Here is a 23,498-nt window from a genome sequence, read left to right as displayed (position 1 = left end):
GATCTTGCCCTCGGCAGAAGCCCATGGCATGTTCGCCTTCGGAGTGTTTGAAAACCGAAGCATTTACTTCCGGGTTTACCGCGTTCGTAAACCGAAATGTTTGCCAACGGAGACTTTCTAAACCCGAGGTACCACTGTATAGTCATAGTCTTCATGGGGTGAGAAAAGTACAGATCAATGAGCAAAATAATCACAAATTGAGAAAAGGGCTATGAAGTAAAGGCCTAAGTTCTGAGAGACAGAATAAAGTGCATGAGCTGATGGGAGATGATGGATGGTGCTGGTGGCTATCAGGGCTTGGACTAAGGAATTGTATTTGGGGGCATGGGGCCTGTGACAAGTCGAATAGGAGTTGGATTTAAACCTGAGGCTGGGAGAAAAGTTTTTGGCAGGAAATGTTCATTTGTTATTTAGCGACATGGGAACGAATGGAAAGCCCAGGAAAAAGGGCACAGAGGGCTTTATGCATAGAGAAGGGCATGAACACTTTCATGTGAGAACAAGCGGTTTACAGAAACAATCTATAAAAGGCCCAGAAGCAGCGCCGCTTCCGGCTCCCTCCTCAGGACTACATTTCCCAGAATGCCGTAGGAACGCGCGAGACCGGGAGTCTCTCCCAGCAGCTTCCGGCGCTGGCGGCCCCGGATAATTATGGCGGCCCTCAGAGCGTCTGTGTTGCCTTGGAGCCTCCTGACGGGTTCTAGAGGCACTGAACGGGTCTCTTTCCGGGTCCGAGCTCCGCCCCGGCCCGGCGTTCTGCTCCAGCCGCTGCCAGGGCCATGCGGGACGGGAATACCATGCCGTCGGCTCGGTTCCAAGGCCGGTAAGTGACCTGCCCGAGGTCGGCTGGGGCTCTCTGGGAGGCTCGAGCCTGCTTCTGGCTGGCGTGCCCCACGCGGAGCCCCACCCCCACCGCCACCCCGCTCCGCCCGCAGCGCGCCCCTGCCCCTGTGGGCTCTCTCCGTAACAGCAGCGTCTGTCATCTCCCGCGTCAGTTCGTTCGTTTACCCACTTAACCTGCAGCTCCAGGCCTGCTCTTTGCGAAGCACCGCGCTAGGTTTAGGGGATGCGGCAAACTAAGACTGAAACGGGTTTCCCCCCGCGAAGGAACTCATGGCCCTTTGGGGAAGTGGCAATGCACTGTGACCCGGGCTGTGACAGGGAAACGCACCCAAGACTGGAACTCAAACTAGGGTGGAAGGGCAGGGAGGGGTTCCTGGAAATTTTTGGTTCTTGGAATGGTTATGGCCAAAGCTGAGACGTGTTTAACCATGCGAGGGCTAAACTAAAAAGCATTCCAAGTAGAGGAAACAGCGTAAGCGAAAGTCCAGAAATGAGACTGAACACAGGTAGTTCGGGAACCCATTTTGGAGGTTAGGGTTAATGAAAACGGGGGGTTATGACTTTGGATCTAGGTTTAAAAGGGGGCAGTTTTTAAAGAGGGAGGTAGAGGAGGGGAGGGGAGGGAGAAATGGCAGTAGATGAGGTGAAGAGATGGGAAAAGAGGCAAAATTCAACGTCTGTTTTTTCAATTACAGTTTACATTCAGTATTATTTTGTATTAGTTTCAGGTGTACAGCATAGTACAGATTGGTAGTTACAAAATAGTCATGGGAATGCGAAGTACAGCATGGGAAATACAGTCAATAATATTGTAATAATTAGGTATGGCACAAGATTGGTACTGGAAATATCAGGGGGAACGCTTTGTAAAGCGTATGATTGTCTTCCTGATTTTAGGTTGTCTGTTTCTAAGAATTTTTCCTTTTCTTTTAGGTTGTCCAGTTTGTTGGCATATAGTTATTCATAGTAGCCTCATGATCCTTTCTTTGTATTTCTGTGGTATCAGTTCTAATGTCTCCTTTTTTGTTTATAATTTTGTTGATTTGGGTTTTTTCCCTCTTGGTTAGTCCAGTGAAAAGTTTGTCAATTTTGTTTATCTGTCCAAAAAATCAGTTATTTGTTTTGCTAATCTTTTCTACTGTTTAGATTATATTTTTAAGAGTTTACTCTGGTTCTGTGGAGAATGGTTTATAGTGGAGTCGGAGTGGAGGCAGGGAGACTGGTAGGGAGGCTAAGGCAAGAGATGAGGATGGCTTTGACTAGGGTAGTGACCGTGGGAAATGGAGGAGTAAAGAGAACTTAGGAGGTATGACAGGCAGTATATTCTGTGTCAGTGTCCTTTTTTGTAAAATGGGGAAAATCATAGTATTTACGGGGTTGTTGTGAGAATTAAATGTGCTAAGTATGTAAAGTACTTAGCTCAGTAAGTCCTGGCCCATAGTAAATATCTAAAAAAGTGTCAGCTGTTATTATTGTTACCACTGCTGCTGCTGGCTAGGTGTGCAGGGTAAAGAAGTCAGGAATGACTATGAGGTGTCTGGCTCACATGACCTATTGGATGGTGGTAAGATAGGGAATAGTAGGAAAGGCAGGTTTCAGACAGCAGGTTGATGGGGTCTACTTTAGTAATATTGAAGTGCATGTGAGATGTCCATTGGGCATCTGGATGGAAGATGATCTTGGCTGGAGATTCAGATTGAGAGTCTCCAGCACATAGAAGTAACTTAAGTTATAGGAGGCTAGGAGATCATCTCCTGAGAATGTGAAAAGGAGGAACAAAGGACGTAGTTCAGAACCCTTAGGGGCACCAGTGTCTACAGGACTAGCGGAGGAGAGGGGGCTGGAAGGAGTGACTCTTTTTTCCTAATGGAAGTGGAAATGGATGTTAGGCAAAGGGACAGGCAAACTGCATGCGGCAGAACTGAGATCAGGGTCTCCTCTCTTCAGTGGCACCACATGGCCTCTTCAGTATCATGTCCAATCCAGGCCTCTCTTTCCTACCTGCAACCCCTCAGCCTAGAATTTTCTTCCCTTGTTCTCTGCCCTGTTGAGGACCTGGGACGCCATCTTTGACCCCGTCATACCCTACATGCTCCCATGCTATGTGTAATTCCTTCCTCAGTAGTCACCCAACTCTTCATGCCTCCCTGGTCTGTAGCACTTACACTTAGGAGCAACACAGATTGGAATTGATCTAGGCTTGGTTTAAATTCTGGCTCTATCGCTTAATAGCTAGGTCTTTAGGCAGTATCCTCATTTATAAAATTGGGATATCGATACCTATTTTGTGGGTTGTTAGAAGCATTCCTGAAAATGTATGTAATGCTGGCCGATAGGAGACAACTCTGAAAATGAAAGCAACTATTATTATTATTATTACATTAATTACTTTTTTCCTGTTGCTTCCTCCACTAGACTTTGAGTGCCTTTTTGGCAGAAACTATCCTCATCATCGTGAATATTCAGTAAATCTTAAATGAAGGAATGAATCAATAAGTGAATCTCATAGGTATTAGTATTATGTGTATTGAGGTAGACGTTGTGGTAATTATTTTATTTTTAACTTTTCTATTTAGAGGTCTTGTTGGCTTGTCACGTTTTCCATTTCTTATTTGCTAAAATAATTTTAACAGAATCTGGTAGCTCTGAGATCAAGAAACCTACATTTATGGATGAAGAAGTCCAGAGCATACTCACCAAGATGACAGGCTTGAATTTGCAGAAGACTTTTAAGCCAGCTGTGCAAGAACTGAAGCCACCAACCTACAAGTTAATGACTCAGGCACAGTTGGAAGAGGTACATGAATGCAGGAATATTGGTAGAATACCTTTCTTTAAAGGGTTAAAAAAGATTTCTAGAGATCCCTCCAGATGCTGATAGTTGCTCTTCCACTGGCACTAATGGTGGGAGCTGGGGGTGGGTGGAGTGGGTGCAGGGGAAGGAGGGGAGTCCCAGGCACAGAACTGAGATAAGAAATATGAGCAGGCAGGCGAAGGATCAGGGAGCATGGCTAGAATTAGGCAAACTGGGGCATGTGGGTCCGGAATGTCTGGGTGCCCAAGCAGAGCCTCCGCTGCTCCAAAACCATTACGAGCATCCTTCCTTTGTCCTGCCTGCTCCAGCTTCCTTCCTGGAAAAACAGTTGTCATGTGCTGCTTTGAGGCTGAAACTTTGGTGAGATTATGAGGTCCTTCTGAACAGCATCCTGCTCCAGGCAGCAGGGTCCTTCTGGAGTCATGGGTTTTGAGTGCTTTGTGGAAAAGGCTTCGATGTATGAATATGTGAAGCATAATTGCTCTTCTTTGTAATTAAAAAGTAATTTATAATCATAGCAAAAATTCAATATCTCATGAAGAGTGAAAGTTGCCCTTTCACCTCTGAGAGGCGACCGTTGTTAATAGTGTGATGTGGAGCAGTGTGGTCAGTGGTTAAGAACATGGACTCGGGGGTGAGTTGCCTAGGATCAAATCCCAGTGCTGCAACTTCCTAGCAATTCACTTAACATTTGTGTGCCTCTTGTTTTCTTGCCCATAAAATGAGGTAACAATAGCACCATAAAGTAGCTGTGGGCCAGATACATTCAGAGTATTTGAATAATACCTGGCACATAGGAAGCACCCAATAAATGAGATCCTTTATCCTATTCCAAGCAGCTTTTGTGGCCCGGCTCTGCCTCAGCATTCCTTTGCTGTTTAGAGAATGGTTGAGCCTATAGCTGGTGCTCTCAGCCATTCCATGGAGGCAGAGCCAGGGCCCAGTCCTTTGCTGTTTAGAGAATGGTTGAGCCTATAGCTGGTGCTCTCAGCCATTCCACGGAGGCAGAGCCAGGGCCCAGGAGCTCACTCACTGGTTTATTCACTGATTTATGGCTATGGTTGCTTCTCTTTGTCATCCTTAGCGCTTTTGATTAGTGTCTGCTTTTTTCAGATCATCCTTTGGTCTGTAACCATGTGGCTTTCCTTAAATATTTTATTTCATTAGGCTACAAGACTGGCAGTTGAGGCAGCTAAAGTACGATTGAAAATGCCACCAGTTCTGGAAGAGCGTACGCCAATAAATGATGTGTTAGCTGAAGATAAGATTTTGGAAGGAACAGAAACAGCCAAATATGTGTTTACTGATATATCATACAGCATACCACACCGGGTGAGTGTATGTCTAATCGTGAGATGATCTTTGTTTGAAATACTATGTGGCGATGGGACAAAGGGACAAGGGTCAACATCATGTGACCCAGCTGTCTGAATCTTCCAAACCAGAATTTCTGTGACTGGGGAGAACCTTTAGGAAGATACAGCTTAAGGAAGAAGAGAAAGGCAGGCCGGCCCCACATCACGTTACCCTTCCCCTACAGATTACGAACACAGCACATTCCCGGTTAACTGCGAAGGAGGAGACAGGTGTGCTGAGACAGAGCAAGGGCAAAAGTCTTCAAGGCAGGGGGAGAAGGGAGATTCTTTCTGCCCAGGTTAGACTGACTTCCTTAGCTGATGATTTTTGAAAAGATAGTTTCTTTCCTGTAAGTACCTGATGATGCCAAAAACCCAGATTGCCCATAGGATTTTCATTTTTAGAATTTGCAGGAAGAATGGCATATTTCCTTAGATAATTCTCAGCACCACTTCTGCTGTATTTTTATTCTCTATCGCTTCCCTCAATTGCCAGTTCCAAAAGAGCACTCTGGTGCTTATAAAATATATCAGTTTTGTCTTTGAGTCTTTTTAAGTGAAGAGTGAAAAGAGTAATTTACAACTCAGCCCACAACATGCTGTGGTTAGAAGACATGATTTGAGCAGTGTCCATGTCTGTGTGTGAACCACGCATGTATCTGATGTATACACATCACAGAGTTTCATTTTAATTACATTTTTGCTTTGGGTGTTTTCATAATGTTCGCTGGTGTCTGGGAGCATTCTGTAGCCTGAAAAGGACAAAGGAACTTGGAATTCAAATTAGCAAAATGATTTCGAGGAACAATTATGTTATTTTGACATCTGCAATTTTTTTTTATTTGCAGTTTTGTGTTTTTTTAATCCTCACCTGAGGATATTTTTTGTTGCTTTTCAGAGAGAGTGGAAGGGAAGGGGGGTGGGGAGAGAGAGAGAGAGAAACATTGGTGTAAGAGAGACACACTGATTGGTTGCCTCCCGAACATACCCTGACTGGGCCGAGGATCCAGCCTGCAACTGAGGCACGTGCCCTTGGCCGGAATTGAACCCGGGACCCTTCAGTCAGCGGGCCAGCGCTCTAACCACTGAGCCAAATCAGCTAGGGTTGATGACAGTTTTAATTATATTCTCAAAATACATTCAGAGACTCTTTACCTCTGAAAAGTCGAGTCAGTACCATCTGTTTAATTAGATATGTATCAGTTATCTGCTATGTGCAAAGCTCTGTGTAAGTAACTCTGCATGTTGCAAAGAACTATAATCCATACTTCCTGCCCTTTTCCAGTTCTGTAAACATACTAATATCTGAGACGTGTTAAGAATCTTGCACATAATAAATTGTCGGTTGAGTGGTATAGAGAGTGGGTGGAATTCAGAGAAGTAAGTGATCCCATGGCCTCGGATATGGCATTTGGAAGAGTGGAGAGACCAGAGGCAGGTGGGCCAGTCAATCTGACACATTTTTGGGTTTGTTCCTTTTATCCCCAAGACTTTAAAAAGTTGATAGATCATAAAGTGGGAAAGTCTGTTTAGCTGAGACTTTGGCATGGGAAATGAAACAATTTGAAAAGGTTTTAGAGCCCTTTTTTCTTCTAAATGCATTTAGGTGAATCTTAGATCAGCTTTTTTAAGTTGAACCATTTTATGTATTGAACCCACTTTAGGACTGCGGGTGGCACTTAGTAACTACTTTCATTTTAGATTTCTGCTTGTCAGAGGCATAGCAGTGATTTCTGAAGGAAATATCAAATCTTAGCCAGATGTAAAATTATCACTGAAATCATGCACACGACTGCATTTTATGTTTTCCAGTTGTACCTATATTGTTGATTGCAAGTTATTCTCATAATGGTGTTTAGTGGGACACTGGAACTAAAAGTAAATCCTCATAAACTCATCCTTGATTACATTTTCTATTTCAGGAGCGTTTTATTGTCGTCAGAGAACCAAGTGGCACGCTACGCAAAGCCTCTTGGGAAGAACGGGACCGGATGATACAAGTTTATTTTCCCAAAGAAGGTCGGAGAACTTTAACACCAATAATTTTCAAGGAAGAAAATCTTAAGGTGACTTGGTTTCATAGTCAGTGGTGATGGTTTCTTTGTTGAAACAGTTGGCTCTGGAGCTGCCAGGCTTTTTGCTTTGATAAACATTCCTAATGATAACTCAACTAGGGTTATTTATCTTGCAGCTGGGATTTGAATCCAGGTGTAACAGATACAAAGCTTGTGTTATTTCTGCATATCTCTTGATGGGCACAGATGTGGCCTGTGTGTGGATGGGCAGGCCTGTTAAGGCATCAGGATAGGTGTTGAACTTTCATGTTCTTCTCGTCTAATTCCAACTCTCCTGGGTGGTTTTAGACCATGTACAGCCAGGACCGGCATGCTGATGTCCTCAACCTCTGCATTGCCCAGTTTGAGCCAGATTCTGCTGAGTATATCAAAGTGAGTATATTTTCCAGCTTCTGAAGTGTGGGCTCAAGTATGGTTATGAGTAAGATTTTCAGTCTAGCACAGTGAGTTAAGTTATAAGTTCGATACAGAAGGAAGAGAAAGAAAATACCTCAGCACCTGTCAAGGACCCGATATTTACCTGATAGATATTTTATCCTTTCAACAATCCTCAAGTTAAGGATGAGAGAATTTGAGCTTGAAGCATTACGTAGCTTGCTGAAAGTTGCACAACTACCAAGTGGTAGAGTTAGGACCCAAGCTTGATGACAGAGCCTATTCTTTCTTCGATTTATCATACAGGAACAAAGTTACTTACTAAAATTTACCAAAATGCAGTGTGTCTTACATTTCAATTTAATAAGTAATCATGAAGTGCCTTCTGTGTGCAAGGTAGTGTTGTAGACAGTGTAGGTGACATGAGCTGGGGTAGGGGATGCTGTGTCAAAGCTTGCAGTCCAGAAACGATTGTGGGGAAGGCTGCTTCATAAGTATACAAATTATCACCTTAGTCTAAGGTGTTAGGTGCTAAGAGAAGGTTACCAAGTGCTCTCAGGAAAGGCTTCATAGGTTTCTTAAAGAGGGTTCTAAAAGGGCAGGGAACATTGTGGTGGGTGGAGTTGGGTGAGGTGTTTCAGGTAGAGGGTACAGTATGGGAACAGGCAGGAAGCAACAGTGTATGCTTGAGAAATGGCCAGTCACCTGGGTGGGCTTGTATATGCAGTATATATGTAGGGGGTGGTTCAGGGTTAAACCAGAGGGGTAGAAGGGGCCCTATCACCTGTGATGACCACAGATGCTAGGCCGAGGAACCTGGACTTCAGTCAGGTCTTTGAAAGCCTTTGAACGCAGGGAGGCCTCATCAAAGTCTTCATTTTGGAAGAGCAAGAACTCAAGGGATGTTAATAGATGGAAAGGAATAGCTGATGGGATAGGGTAGTTGATGAGATGGGGGGAAAAGGGAGTGAAAGAATATCCTTGATTTCTTTTTTCCCCCCTAGTGACCAAGAAATAGTGGTCCATTGTTTCCAGTGGTCTGTACTATCTATGTGTGCTTCATAAATAGTGCTCGGCTGCTGAAAGAATTAATCTGGCTATAAATGTTTAGCAAACGTGTGCCAGGCTGCCATTCAGTGGAGGGTTGGTCTAAATCATCATCTGGTTAATGATAGTGGAGGCAGGTATATGCAGATCTGATGTTACTGATACTTTCTTGGGCAGTACTCAGGCTAGAAATGCCACTCACTCTTTATTTTCATGTTTCTGAAAAAAATTGCATCTTATGTGGATAGGTTCATCATCAGACCTATGAAGATATAGATAAACATGGAAAGTATGACCTTTTACGTTCAACGAGACACTTTGGTGGAATGGCTTGGTATTTTGTAAATAAGAAAAAGATTGATGGTTTACTGATTGACCAGATACAGAGAGATTTGTAAGTGTGACTTTAATTCGTAAGTACAAGAAATCCTTACTACCAGTATGGTTAATCTGTATTTAAGCTTTGTTATTTTTCCAGTGATAACAGTGTACTTTCCAGTGATAGCTTTCACTTGCCTCAGTTTATTTATGGCTTTGTTATTCCAGCATAACCAGTTTTCTGTTTGCTTTTGTGTTGTGTAAACAGAACTAGATTCTTTGAAAGAGTAAGTGGCTTCAGATCTGTCCTGTATACCCTGGATATCGACTTATCCCTGGTGTGGCCAATGCTCGTGGGTATCAGTGAACTTTTTTTTAAATTTTTTGATTTTTAGAGAGAGAGAAAAACACTGATGTGAGAGTGAAACATCGATCAGCTGCCTCCTGCATGCCGCCCATCGGGGATTGAGCCCACAACCGGGGCATGTGCCCTGACCTGGAACCAAACCGGAGACCCTTCAGTGCATGGGTCGATACCTAACCAACTGAGCCACACCAGCCAGGTTCACATAGCTTGGGGGGAAGAGGGGCAGTGTGTTTGTTTTCTGGTAGGACTACTTCTAGGGCTTTACAGTAAAAGTCATTTATGAAAATACTCTTGCTTTTGATATTCCTTGCTTTTGCAAGATTTTTTTAAGGCATTGAAAAGGTTGTATTTTTCAAAGTCACATGAAACGAATGTCTGTTGTATTTTAGCATGCAGACTGGTGTGCTTCCAGCCTTCTAGCTGAAGTAATAGGGTACTTTACAACTTGTGATAGAACCAAAGAGAAATTTGGTTCTGGATATCTCTGTTGATTGGGTTAGAAAGGCCAAAATGAGAAGGAAAAGAAACCAGCATGGCTGTACTAAGAAAGTCAACTTTCCACAAAAAGCCCTTGCTGGACCCAAAAGTCTGAACTACAAGAAGGGGGTTTAGTGATTATTGTCACCTTCAGACTAAGGTGTTTTGACTCAGAGTATTCACCACGTAATCCGAACCATTCATACAAAAGGTAAGGCATTTGTAACCAGAAGGTGCCATAGGGATTGTCTAAGAAACACAGCCCATACTTGGAAACAGCGTCATTTCTCATAGAAACAGTGTTCCTAACAGTAGGTGACATCCACATAGCCCACTTCAGCATGTGTTGTGTAATCTAGTGAAGAGGACGTAAGCAGGGGGCTGGCTGGTGGTCATGAGGACGCTCAAAGTGAGTTGCCTTTCGGTGCATTAGCATTGACATCACCTGTGAGTGAAGTTTCTTAAAGTTTCTCAAATGTAATCATTTTGAAATTATTTTACTATAAAAATGTAAGGTTTTTGTAAGAAATTAGAAAAACACAGAAATGTTCTTGAAAATTAAAATTCTTTATCAAGGCGTACTAATATGTAATACAGTAATATTATGACATGTAAGCTTTACATCTGAAACTGTATTTGCATACGGGGTAGAAGCTTTGTGTACTGAGTTCACCTTTCCTGCTCTGCATCAGTTCAGAATTCCCACAGGAAGTTTTCCTTAACAGCTTGCTGCAAGTCCCAAGTTAGCCAGTAGAGGGTGCACATCCTCACTGAAGGGAGCCCAGGCCAGGATTTGGATTCAGCAAGCATTTCAGATTTAAGTTCCACTGTTGGTTTTGTTTTTGATCCTTACCCGAGGACATGTTTATTAATTTTGAGAGAGAGAAACGTTGATGTGAGAGGAACATCTGTTGGTTGCCTCCTGCAGCCTAGGTATGTGCCCTGACTGGGAATCAAACCCGCAACCTTTTGGTGTAGAGGATGATGCTCCAACCAATTGAGCCACCAAACCAGGGCCCACTGTTGCTTTTGAGGTTCTTTCAAAATCTTTCTGAACGTATATATTTTTTTCAAATATAGGCTGTGTGTGCAGCTAAATTGGTCTGTGGGACATAGGCATTATACGTTAGCATGAATGTAATGAAGCCCTAAACATGATTCTAACACATAGAAACCCAGTTAAACATGATTCCAACATACAGAAACCCAGTTAAGCTGTTTACAGGCTACCTGCCGAAGCTTTAAAGGGAATTATTTTTATATTTTGAGATATTTTGTTGCCATGTTTATTGGACTTTGTTAGATTATAACAAGCACAGATTTATAATGAACATTTAAAAAAAAATTTCCCCTGGAAAGTTATTTATATGAGGTCTGTTCTCTCAGTTCCCCCAAGGGATGGCCTTCAGGGTGGGTGGACCTTGGGATAAGCCCTGAGCATTTCTCTGAGGCTTGAGAAGTTCTTTACCTACTCCCAAGTCTGGCCACCCTTTATCCCCCAGCTCGGGTAATAGGAAAACAGGGCAAGTCAAAGAGTGATAGCTGCAGGAGCACTGAACTAGGGTGTCCTCACTCCATCTCAACCAGAAGCCAGTACACAGCAGAACCTCAAATGCACAAGCATATTAGAAGGGTTATTTTTAAATACCCTCAGCTTTGAGGTGGCACATATTAGGAAGGTACTGACTGTGTCAGAAGTTAGTGATTGTTTGGTGAAAGATAGGGAAGTTTTAATGTTAAATATTGTTTATAGTTTTCTAAAAATTTAAGTACAATCCTGAATTGTATTCTTGTTCTGGCTTCATCATAGACAGTTGTGTGACACTAAGGTTATTAGACTGCTGAAGTAGAACCTGGCTTTCCTTCATCTGATGTGGATAATTTCAAATTTGCTTCACTAGAATGCTAATTTTTTAACTAATGGGTTTCTGTAAATACACAGGTAGCCTGGGAGTCTCCTTGGGCTCCTAGGATGCCTCTTGTACAGGCATTTATCCACGAATTCAGAGTCTCAATGAAAATTTTGTTAGATGTCAATGCTAATACCTAAAGGCAGTGTCTTTGAGCATCCGTGACCACCGGCCTCTGGCTTATGCGGGATGAAGGTGTACTCCTGCCCTGAGTTGGATTACATTATCTGTAGGTGAAGGGGGCTGGCCTGGACATCTACCATTAGCAATGTTGTTTCTATGAAAAATGCTGCTGCTTCCAAAAAGGATACAGCCACCTTTAGACTATATTTTTGTAAGCTGGGCATTGCCTGTAGAGATTCCTGCCCTACCTACTGCAGAGTTGGTATGAAGCCTAAATTAGCTAATTTCCCTGAAAATGCCTTTGAAAATATATAACTGAAGGATTGAAAGAACTTTTTCTGGCCCAAGGGAAACTTGAAATATAATTTAGTTTTAAGTGGGCACACCCTTTGATAGGACTGAGCAAATGGAGGTAACAGTAAACCCTTTCACTCTAGAGTTGATGATGCCACCAGCTTGGTCCAGCTGTATCACCTCCTCCATCCAGATGGCCAGTCAGCTCAAGAGGCCAGGGAGCAGGCTGCCGAAGGATTACACTTAATTAAGGTAAAGGGACTTTTCCACATTGGCTGTTGTGTGATGGTGATTAGGTTGGGAAGGATTCTGAAGTAGGTCCTATTTAATGGTAACTAAACAGATTTGTGGTCTTGAAAAGTGATTAAAGCCCCTGTATTTCTTCAGCCTGGACGGGGGTGAGGAAGCTGCAGCAGGTGTCATAGAAGTTCAGATAGTAGGGTAGCTGCCCCTTTGTTCTTTGAGTACTGTCATCTGAGCTGACCAAGTCACCAGCAGGGCATGGCGGAGGACTAGGTGGTACATTGTCCCCAGTGCAGCTTCCGGTCCTTGGCTATGGTCACATTCTTTTTCAGATGTCTAGAAGGGGAGACGGTGGTGCTAGTATATTAACCAAGCCTTAGGTGCATTATTGTTTTGAACTGCAGGCCTCTCAAACCATGGGCTCACCCACATTCCTCTGTAAATGTTGAGTTGGTAAGATTTGTTTTAGGGAGGGAAGGGGAGATCACTGTATAATTCTCATCTCTACCAATGATCAGAATAAACACGGTTTTGTGGATTTGGCTTCTATCCCAGTATCATCGTATGCATTTGCACAGCAGTTACAAAGCTTACTGAGACTAAAACGACCAATGCTGAACACTGTAGGAGGAGCAGAGAGAAACTAGTGTTCGTACTGTAAAGCAGAATGCTTTTGGAAAAAACATTCTTTAAAGTGAAAAATTTGTTTGCTGGTGCTAATCTTCCAGATTTCTCATGAACATAATTGGTTTTCATTTAGCAGGAGGTGCAACATCAGTTTTCTTATTTTTTCCCCAGAAAGATGGCAGCCATATTAGGGTACTTCTGGTATTTAGAATTAGTATTGCCTTGAACTGTGCCGCATACTGTTTTTCTGTCCCTGTAGTATGCTTACTGCTTTATGATCAGGAAAAAAATTGTGAGACTTGGAAGGCTTTTTAAACTAGTAAGTACTCTGCTACTACAGAAATGTTAATGAAGTCTTAAAACTAAAAACTTTTATAAATAGTATATGTTCTATTGCTTTAAAACTTTTTTTTTTTTTTTTAAACAGGTATTTGCAAAAACAGAAGCACAGAAGGGAGCATATATAGAATTAACACTGCAAGCTTATCAAGAAGCTTTCATTAGCCATTCTGCAGCTTCCTGAAAATATTTTTCAAATAAATTTCATTTTGCTAAATACTAACTAGTTTTCTGTTAATATTGACTGAGCTGAGTGTTCAAAATTAAAAGGTACTTATGATTTGGAGTTCCCCATACATTTTTGGGGTTAAGTTCCAAATAGTACCACTAACAGAAATACAAAGAAAATTTGTTACCCCACTCACTTTCCCAGGCTACAGGAGATAATTGAGAAGTGCACTTGAGTGCCTGGATGTTAGTTTATCTAATCACATCAGGTAAGTGCAGTGTAAGAAGAAAAAGTACTATGCCTTTTTGTGTTACAAAGCCCAGCTTAAGGAGGTCAGATGAGCTGGGGTTTCAGACCCACAAACAGGTACTAGACAAAATCAGGGCAAAGCAGAAGAGCCCAAGCCACACAAAACTGAGGGGAATAATGCAGTGAGGTTAAGAGAGTTATAGTATGGTTGATGTGACTATATGATTTAGTGGTGCAAAGAATGTGGGCTGATCGTATGGTGAGGTGTAGTTTTGGTCCAGCCTTCTAAATCTAGATGCTATTTTCTTATTTAGAAAGGAAACTTTGAAGTGTCATTAATTCAAAAGATTTTATGAGAAATGGTCTGACAGTATGAAAAAAATCAAAGCCCACGTCTATTTTCGTTAACAAGGAAACACAGTGATGTAGATGCTGCACATAAACTTCCTAAGACAAGGAGGGCACAGTGTTTACATATTAAAATTTGAGATTCTTCTCGGAGTCCCAAAGCACTGCAGTCAGGGTGACGATTAATACCTGTCCATAGTACTGATCTGTTTAGTCGAGTAAATGGGAAACATTACATTCAGTCATCCAGAATATCTTCATCCAGGTTGATACCCGTTGTGTCAATATCTTCTAATTCCAAATTATCCAAATCTACCTCCAGTTCGAGTAAACTCTACAAAAAAAAAGAGGGTGAGTCACATAGGACTGTGTTAAAGAAAAGTTAGCTCTGATTCATGCTCCAAAGAGAACTAAGACAATGCAGGCACCCCTCGGAGCTGTGGGTTCAGTTCCAGACCAGCTCAGTAAAGCAAGTCTCATCAGTTTTGTTTCCCAGAGCATATAAAAGTTATGTTTACACTATACTGTAGTCTATTAAGTTTGCAATAGCATTATGTCTAAAAATGTACATACCTTAAAGACTTCACTATTAAAAAATGCTAACCATCATCTGAGCCTTCAGTGAGTTGTAATTTTTTTGCTGGGGCTTACCTTCAATTTTAAAAAATGCAGTAACAAGTGCAATAAAATGAGGTATATAGCCTGTAGTCAGTCAAAAAGGGCTTCTTCCCATTTCCAAGCCCCTGCTCTGAAACTGATTACATCACTTAAAATGCAGAGGCCTGCACCCCTTGCAGACGTGCACAGGGAGGGAGGTGAGGCTGGGGTTCCAATGGGAAGTTTGGGGATGGTGGCCATACCTTTTCTTCTTTGTTGGCTGTGTAGGACTCCATGATAACTGGAGTAGGAGAAGCAGGTTTCTCATCAAGTTCCTGAAAGCCCAAGTGGAGATACATGTAAAAATCGGAATTTGTTCAGGAATTTAAAATTTCCCCCAAGGGAAGGCTGATATGATTAGGAAGTGTGAGAGAGTACTTAACAAATTTCAACCAGATTATTCCATGTAGCATTTTACTGACCTGCTGAGCTGCAGATCTTGAGGGCTGAAAGCCTTTTGCCTCTTCCATAACATTTCTTTCTTCATTTGGCTATCAGAGAATAAAGCAATAATAAAATGGAATATTTTGAAGTTGTAATTCATCTATGAAGCTGGCTTAAATCCCAGACATTAGCTCTTATTCCACAATAATATATGTAGTACTGTTCAAAACCCCGAGTCGTGAGTGCAGTCTCACCCTGTAGTCACAACAAATGAGGCCTGGCACCCCGGCCACTCACCGTGACAAGTGGGTACTGTTTAGCTGGCCACAGATCAGCATGTGTTTCCTTCACCCATTCTTCCACAACAAAGGCTTCTTTTAATCCAGGAAAAAGGTTTTCATACTCTGTTGGATCAGCAAGGGATTCCGCTGCTTTCTGATTGACTTTTGAGAGATTTTCTCTCCAGAGTTTAACCACCCTAATATAGATATCATGGAACCAAAGGGAGACTAAATAAGTGTGCTCTGTTTTTATTTGAAACATTTCTTCCTAAAATTAAAAGTCTGTACCTTGAAACCTGACTGGGTAAGTAAGTCCGGGCCAGGAAGGCAGCTTCTGGCAGTCGTCCAGTCCTGATCAAGAGCTCCAGGCAAGCATCAAGCCTGAAAATAGGAGAGGCACTTTACCAAGAATAAACGCTGTCACGCTGGCATTTAACACATTAAAGAAACATGGATTTAGTGTTGCAAAGTCAGCATTCCCTCCCCAACTCCCACACATACGCCTCATTTTGTTCACTGAGCCATTAACCTGTCATCCCCGGTGTGTTCCACAATCAGTGGACTCCAGGAGTTGTGAAGGGTGAGAAAGCTTTTGTGACCATTTTCCATCTCAACTTTTTTTAACAACAACTAAGAGGAATCAAAAGGGGCTTTTCAAGACAAGGCAGCTGAGATGAGCACCTTTGAAAGGCTTCAGGAGATATGGGAATAAAAACCAGGTTCACAAGTGGGAATATCGAGGGCAGTATCTCCAACATGGGCCGTGCCAGACAGTCCAGTGGTGTCCAGTAGGAAAGTACATAAGTGTTTTGTTTTTTTCTCGTTTTTGTTTTTTATAAGTTTGATAAATGTTTAGAATTAAGAATTCTTTGGATTTCAGAAAGGTAATACAGTACATTTATACATTACCTAATATCAGTATCAAATAAAAATTGTAAATGTTAATATTCTGCAGTAACACAGATACTAAATGTTATAAATACATACCTACTGGCATAAAAGTAACAGTATTTCAGAGTTCAGGTCATGTTTTGAAATCAAGTTAGTTATAAAAATCTACTTTCAGAATATTTCTGGATTTTTGAATTATGGGTAGGTAAGGAAGGTGGACCTATTCTTACAGGTATATAAATTTATAAATATTACATTGTCTATAATATATTAAATACTAAAAATAAACATCAAATACTCTGAGGGGTGCACATTCAAAGATTTTATGGTAATGTGTGGAGTTTAAAAAGAGAGCATGTAGGGCAAGGTTAATGAATACTTTTGTGTTTTATTTCATAAAATGGTCTACTAATGTTGAAATGATTTGGTTTGCACTAACTGCCAGACTTAAAAATGTGACATTTTATGCTTTACAGTTGGACTCAAATCTAAAAGTAACTGGCACTTTCATCTCCCTTTATTCTTCCCATGAGCAGATCAGAATTACCCAATTTGGGTAAAATCATCTGCCATTCAGGTACCAACTGGATCAACACAAATAACCTGCCACCATAAAATAAAATGCTTCAGCCAGTAAGTGGCAGGGCGGTCGGAAATTTCTCCCAATTGAGCCTTCCTAAATAGCTCACTTTCCTCAAACCCTTAGACCAAATGTGCTAAGCATCATTTGCTGAAGGTGAGTGCCGCCAAGGTAGCACTGTCCTCCTGAATGCCCGCACTGGCAATCCATTTGGCCAGGCATCAGCTCTCTAGGGTTCATGCTTCACAGTCCTCTCCAAAAACCACCCTCAAAGAAAATGCAGAAGTAAGTGCTTTTGATTACTATGCCCACATCTTTCAGACCTTGGATTAATACTTACTTGCCCTGTAAGAAGTAGCTCATGAATGCCACATTATTCTTGCCATCTCTCTCCGCGCCCTCTGCTAACTTGTTCACCATAGTAGCGTTTCCAGAGGCAGTGGCCAACAGCAACAGCCCCCCATAATCCTGTGCATGGTGCAGGCACTCCTGGGCCAGGCCAAACTGACATTTACTAATGGCAAGCTCAGCAAGTTGTTTCCACTTCTGTTCCGACTGTAAGAAAGTTTCCAAGTTTAAATATCTTCAGAAATAAACATTTGAATTTCCAACATCAACATTAACCTGAACAATTCTGTGCTGACAATGGGAGACATAAATACTGTATTGAGCTGTGCTTGTTATCAAAATAAAATGGAATGACAAAATGTATAATGAGGAAATGGAAATTATTCACATATACAAAATTAATTCAAACAAATCAATTTTAATAATACATGAATAATTATCAACTCATTATATTTTTACACAGTGAAAATAAAAAAACCATCTAATAGAAGTTTTAAGGTAATTAGATTGCCATCATTTTAACGAGTGATTTAATTCCATTTTTTTTAAAGTTTAGAAAATTGTTTCTTATGTCCTTAAATATTTAACAATAAATATCTGTCATCTGTAGCTTCTCAGAAATAAAATACTACACATTTGGATGCTCTTAACAGGAGCTAAAATTTATTTTGGACACCTGAAAAGAATTTACAAGTACTAGACTTAAACCACACTGGAAGCCCTCAATATACAAAAATCCATAAAAATATCACTAAACTATCAAAATGTCAGAACCTTTCTTTAAAACCAACATCTTTCTCACTAGTTTGGGGTACTGACAAATTACTGCTACATCTGCACTCTTAAGAGTTCCCAGACTAGTTTACCTACTACCTTACATCTTTCCTTCTCTTCCAAAACAGATCTCCTGTAAGATATGAAAACACTTTTTCTTAAAAAATTAGAATGGTAAGAATATCACCAATATAATCCATGTAATTTATGCAAAGATTAGTAAAATACATTTGTTAACAAGACCAAAGAGGCAATAAGCTCAGCAAAATGAGTCTAATTTGCAATTTATACTAAACACATAAAAATACCTACTGACCTATCAGTTATCAGTACGTACCTCTGCTTCCACTGCTAACTGGTACGCAATTTTTAGTTCTCCAAGCTGAAGAGCAAGTTCAAAGCGATGCTCAGGATCTGTGGATACTGTAAGAGCTTGCTGCTTGAAGCCCTAAACAGATTAAAAAACGTGTGTATTTATGTCCATAAAAACGTGTGTGTGCAGCCTGCAAACAGTGCCCACGCACTCAGCAAATCATCCACTTCCCTCTCAGACTAAAACAGATGTACCTGCTGACACAGAAAGGCCATTACTTGAATCAAACAAAATAACAGATAACAAAATACTCTAATGAGAGACAGAGAAAAATGACGGAGTCATTAAATTAACCAGTATGAACCCCAGCAGAGAAAATTCAGTCGCACAATGCCTACTGTTCTCTAAGCAGTGTAAGCTGGCCAATGCTAGATAAACTCAAGTAAAACAACTAGTAAAATCAGAAATGTCAAAAAGAGAAGGATTTTCAAAAAAAGACAGTGGTGTAGACCTAGGTGTTCATAACCTACGCACTAAACTGTGTCTTAGGGATCATCCAGTTCAGTCCCTCAGAGAAAATGAAGTCAAAGGCAAACCTTCCTATTTCCTACCATCTGCAGGTCATGTAGCAAACACCTGCTTTCAGCTCCTGACACTGAGTGTCATTACCTATGCTGTTAGTGCTGGGTCATGTTCAATTTACTCATCAGCAAGTATTCTCACGCTCGACACCAGTCATGAGAAACAGGCATTTAAACCAACTACCGTGATTCCTAAATTAGCTTCTCTCACAAGACAAATAGTACTGGTGAGGTGTGCCCCATGGGCAAGTTCTTCAACTCTAAGGAAGCGGTGTGTCAGACGCAAAGCTCAGACTTCATCAGACGGAGGGGGAAGGCTGTTACAGCGTGGTCAGGACGGAGAAGTACACAGCTTCCAGAGTTGTTTGGCTGGACCTTCAGAACGGCTGTACCATCCTGTCTAAAGCATTTAAGTCCCCAGGCTATTCAAGCTCCTCCCTCATCACCCAAGAGTACAATATAAACCACGCATCCCGAGTAAGCTGCCCTCCTCTTCCCGGGCGCTGATGGAGACAACATGAAATCTAAGAGTGGAGGGTGGAAGGTCTACAGAACTAGCCAGGTACAGGCAGGGACAAAGCAGATGAAACCAGCTGAACTAAATACATTTACTGCTGTTTTCCTCCAAATCTCCACGGAAATGACATTAAAGGGCTTCTTTTTTAAAGGTATAAACTCCCAAAGACACACAAAAAGGCAGAGGATTCAAAAGGTAGTAGCAAAATTTGGAAAGCTGGAAAACTGGTAGAGGGGTATAAAGTTTCAGTTAAAGCACTAGAGAAAATTCATCCTAAATCAGGAGTGAAGACAGCATAGAAAACCACCCAATTCACACCTCATAATCCCCAAAGATGTCCTGTGAAGGGTAGTGCTAAAACAAATGAACAAAACTGCCTGAAAGGCTAAATAAGAAGCCTCACTCCTCTCCCTCACACCCCTTGACCCACACATGAAACACAAGGTTTATTCTTTGACGAGGGTCTCTGGTCTCAGATATACCCTGCATACCTGGAGGAGAGAGTCCTGAGTTAAAAAACCCCACCAAGAACAGGAAGTTATGAAAATGGATGTTGAGACTAAATGAAATACTGCATACTGAGACACTATGCTGTTTTCTACTTAGCCTCCAGAATGGTGGTGACTGGGAAACTTATCTGTAAGCTCTAACCAGCCCAAGGGGTATGATGTAAAAATACTAAAATGTCAATGAGGGCTACATGTCAGCTAGAACAGTTCCTGGATAATGCTAAGTGCTCATTAAATGAAGAGTCATTAAATTCATTAGATAAAGATACTGACACTGAGGGCCCCCAAACAAATGGCCCAGCCACATCACATATTGTGAGTCCATATCCAGTAGCCCAGCCACAAACTCAGACTTTTTGATCTGCTTCTTAGATCTCCCCTCTTAAATGAGTACCCAAGGATCATCAGACACCTGAGAAAAATCCCTAACAAGAGAGATCACAGCCGGTTGTCATAGCTTAGCAGTTGAGCATCAACCTAGGATCCAGGAGATGAAGGTTCGATTCTGGGTCAGGGCACATGCCCGGGTTGCGGGCTCGATCCCCAGTGTGGGGCGTGCAGGAGGCAGCCGATCAATGGCTCTCTCACTGATGTTTCTAGCTTTCTCCCTCTCCCTTCCTCTCTCTGGAATCAATAAAGACATATATAAAAAAAAAAAGATCAAAATGAACCAATAGCAATAACCGGAAAGAAGCCTACCATGTAGGGGGGTAAAAACCTTCAAAACAACAACAAAACTATCACTCATATCCTCAGAGAAAGAAGAGAAACTTTACCCATAAACAAGATTTAAAAAGCCAAGAATAACAAAATGAGAAAACCAGTTCAGGAGGTCCAACATATGAATAACAATTCCACAAAGAGAGACTATATAAAACAAAGGAAGGAAATCATTAGGGAAATGATTTTTAAAACTCAAAAATGAAGGATGTGAATTCCAATTAAAAGAGCTCATCTAATACCCAGCAGAAGTAATTATAATGGACACCTTTCAAGATCCACCATCCTATCTCAGAACAATAGGGACAAGATCCAAAAAAGCTTCCAGGGAGGAAAAACAGATCATGTATCAAGAATCGGGAATACAAATGGCTTTAGACTTCAATAACAACTAGAAAGAAGCTAGAAAACAATAAAACAATGTCTTCAAAATTCCAAGAGAAAATCACCTCCAACCTCGAATTTTTATCCAGTTAAGTGGTCAATTATGGTACAGGGTAGAACAATTGCACTTTCAGATAGTCAAGGTCACAAAAAATTTATTTCCCACTAATAACCCTTTTCTGAGGAAAGTAATGAAGGGCATGCTCCAACAAAATGGGAAGTAAACCAGGTAAGAAGAAGGGGGGATATCCGAGAACAGAAAACCAGTTTCAGACTGAAGCTGACTAAACATACTGAAAGGAGATTTTAAAGGAAATCTGGAGAACCAGCAGAGTAGAGAATAACCATAAGTACATAAGACACACACACACGAAACAACAAAGTTTAAAAAAAGATAATTATTAACTTCAGGGAAAACAAAGTGCATAAAGGGAAACATACAATACACCACAGGGCTCAGTGTGGACAGTGTTCACATGGCCGTAATAACGTAAGCATCGAATACTGCTCTAGTCAAACTCGGAGCTGCTCTGGAAGAGTAAGGAACAGGAAAGTGGCGCGTATGTGGTAGAAAAGGGGGGAAAGGTGGATAAATCCTCCTCTTCTGTAGAGTGGGAAGTCATAAAAATGCCTAGAGCTGAGAAACAGCAATCTAAGCATGCTGTGCAGAATGTGGAAATAAACACCAAGAGTCAGCTAAAAGAATTACAAGTGCTTACCTCTAGAGAGTAGGAATGAGAGAGGGAAGAGAGGACTGTTCTTTCTTTAAGGCTCATAAAACTTCATGCACATACAACTTTGGTTAAAAAACATTAAGAAAAAAGTGTCTCACGGTAAATTTTATGTTATGTATATTTAACCATAAAAAAAAAGGCTGCTAGGAGAGATGCAGCATAGAAATGAAAATACTATATTAATAGAATGGCAAATAAGTCTACAAAAAGGAGACTGATGATCACCCCCAACATTTAAATGGGGTACCAGGGACACTGAAAGGAGAAAGGAGAAGGAAGAGTATAACAAGTGACTTAAATTTGTAGGAAAACTCCACTGCCACAAGGAAATCAGTGGCAATCAAGAAATAAAGTTTTTCAAAATCATACTAATATTCTTTTGAACTGATTTTTAAAAACACAAAAATAAAATAATAAAATAAAATAAAAAACCCTCTTACCTGCTTTTCCAAAAAGTGTGCAACTCTGGTCCTTTGTTCTTTTGGAATGGTAGGAAGGACCTTATCAGCCATGCTGAAGTCCCTCCGCATGACAGCCGTCTGGTATTCCAGCACTGAAACCAGTAGGGAGTAGCTAACGATGTTTAGTTCTTTATCCCCCAGGTAAAGCCTGTTGTCTTTAGGAATATAGCCCAGGAGATACATCGTTCTGCGTTAGAAACAAAAACTAACTTAGAAGCCCATATCAGTACACACACACACACACACACACACACACCCCACCCCCTACCCCCCCCACCCCCGCTCAAAAATCTTTCCATTTGATTGATGTAATTTTGGTTAGCAATTGCCAACCTACTGAAAACTGTGACAACGAAAAATCAGGCCTATCATTCCTACAAGCCAGCAATAGGTTTTGTTTAAAAAGTATAGTTTTAAATTTAGGACACTTAAGGCAAAAGCAAAACAATACTCAGCTACCTGTCCAAGTGGGCAATGGTGACTATTTCTCCTCCAACATAATAATTTAATCTGTTCACAGAACTTGTGTAAATGAAGCAGTCGCCTACCCATAGCCCTGTTTTCACGATTTCCTGAATCTCACCAAGAACCTACAAGAAGAAAGAAAGTCTATTATTACCTTAGTCAGCATTAAAGATCTTGTCAGTAACAAAAACTGAATACAATTAAGATAAGGCAGAGAGAGGAATGCAAAGCAAAATCCTATTTCAAGAAAAAAAGTCTATCTTTGGAATATCTATAATCTTCCTTCATTTAAGAACAGAACCCTGGATGAGTATTTGTAATGTAAAATCTCACTGCTGTGTCAAAGCTGTGATTTAAAAAGTGTTGATCTAAACTCCTAACACACATGAAACTGGCATAATAAGTATTTCATAAAATGTTCCAGAACATCTCCACAATGGATGATTTATCTACCATTTGAGAGCTCATTTAAATCACTCTGGCAAAATTGTTTTAAGACCAAAACACCTTCTAATTTCCTTACTTAAAATAGTACAGTTAGTCTGAGGATTTCCTAAAATCAAAGCTCAAATTTCTTTTAAACACAAATACTTTTAGACTCTGATCTTTGAGCCAAGATTTTAATTTTGGCATTTTACCATAATTCCTTAAATGCTATTTCCCCAAACCTAATTTGTACTAAAATGTTAAAATGACTGAAGTTCTGTTATAAGAATATAATCACTTAAAAATATATCTAAAGTTGTGCTGATGCAATTACCTCAAAGGCATCTTCAATGCCATCTTCAGTGACTCCCTCATGTGTTTCCTGAGCAGCCAACACTTTTTCCGACAGATACTTAAGGATAAAAAATGACTCCTCAGTGGCAATACAGACTAACTCTCCAGAATCAGACCAGAAAATCTGTACATGACAAAAACACAG

The 23,498-nt window shown here is 41.0% G+C and overlaps 2 protein-coding genes across 2 annotated transcripts in view; one reads left to right on the top strand and one right to left on the bottom strand.

Moving 5' to 3' along the window:
• The first annotated feature begins 622 nt into the window (after nucleotides 1–622).
• On the top strand, nucleotides 623–13,425 carry MRPS22 (mitochondrial ribosomal protein S22). Its single transcript, XM_081159326.1, has 8 exons — nucleotides 623–823; nucleotides 3,477–3,640; nucleotides 4,826–4,990; nucleotides 6,936–7,079; nucleotides 7,377–7,460; nucleotides 8,759–8,904; nucleotides 12,143–12,251; nucleotides 13,297–13,425. The coding sequence occupies exons 1-8, from the start codon at nucleotides 652–654 to the stop codon at nucleotides 13,390–13,392; spliced, it is 1,080 nt and encodes a 359-aa protein (XP_081015452.1). The 5' UTR covers nucleotides 623–651; the 3' UTR covers nucleotides 13,393–13,425.
• A 536-nt stretch (nucleotides 13,426–13,961) lies between these two features.
• Nucleotides 13,962–23,498, bottom strand: part of COPB2 (COPI coat complex subunit beta 2) — a 28,833-nt gene continuing 19,296 nt past the window's right edge. The window contains exons 13-22 of the mRNA XM_081159325.1: nucleotides 23,334–23,477; nucleotides 22,568–22,698; nucleotides 22,088–22,295; nucleotides 18,227–18,337; nucleotides 17,108–17,322; nucleotides 15,585–15,677; nucleotides 15,313–15,493; nucleotides 15,054–15,122; nucleotides 14,835–14,906; nucleotides 13,962–14,308 (exon numbers count right to left, since the gene is read on the bottom strand). Coding sequence (XP_081015451.1) covers nucleotides 14,213–14,308; nucleotides 14,835–14,906; nucleotides 15,054–15,122; nucleotides 15,313–15,493; nucleotides 15,585–15,677; nucleotides 17,108–17,322; nucleotides 18,227–18,337; nucleotides 22,088–22,295; nucleotides 22,568–22,698; nucleotides 23,334–23,477 — 1,320 coding nt within the window. The 3' untranslated portion in view covers nucleotides 13,962–14,212. The remainder of the gene's footprint in view (nucleotides 14,309–14,834; nucleotides 14,907–15,053; nucleotides 15,123–15,312; nucleotides 15,494–15,584; nucleotides 15,678–17,107; nucleotides 17,323–18,226; nucleotides 18,338–22,087; nucleotides 22,296–22,567; nucleotides 22,699–23,333; nucleotides 23,478–23,498) is intronic.

This window comes from Miniopterus schreibersii (genome assembly GCF_964146895.1).
Source record: "Miniopterus schreibersii genome assembly, chromosome: 15".
Classification (NCBI taxonomy): Eukaryota; Metazoa; Chordata; class Mammalia; order Chiroptera; family Miniopteridae; genus Miniopterus; species Miniopterus schreibersii.
This window is presented reverse-complemented; position numbering and strand designations above follow the sequence as displayed.

Excerpts from the sequence above, each read along its gene's own strand:
- MRPS22 (XM_081159326.1), top strand. The coding sequence starts at position 652 with ATGGCGGCCCTCAGAGCGTCTGTGTTGCCTTGGAGCCTCCTGACGGGT. Across the intron at positions 7,461-8,758 it reads ATTCTGCTGAGTATATCAAA|GTTCATCATCAGACCTATGA; the intron begins GTGAGTATATTT and ends TTATGTGGATAG. Across the intron at positions 8,905-12,142 it reads GACCAGATACAGAGAGATTT|AGTTGATGATGCCACCAGCT; the intron begins GTAAGTGTGACT and ends CTTTCACTCTAG.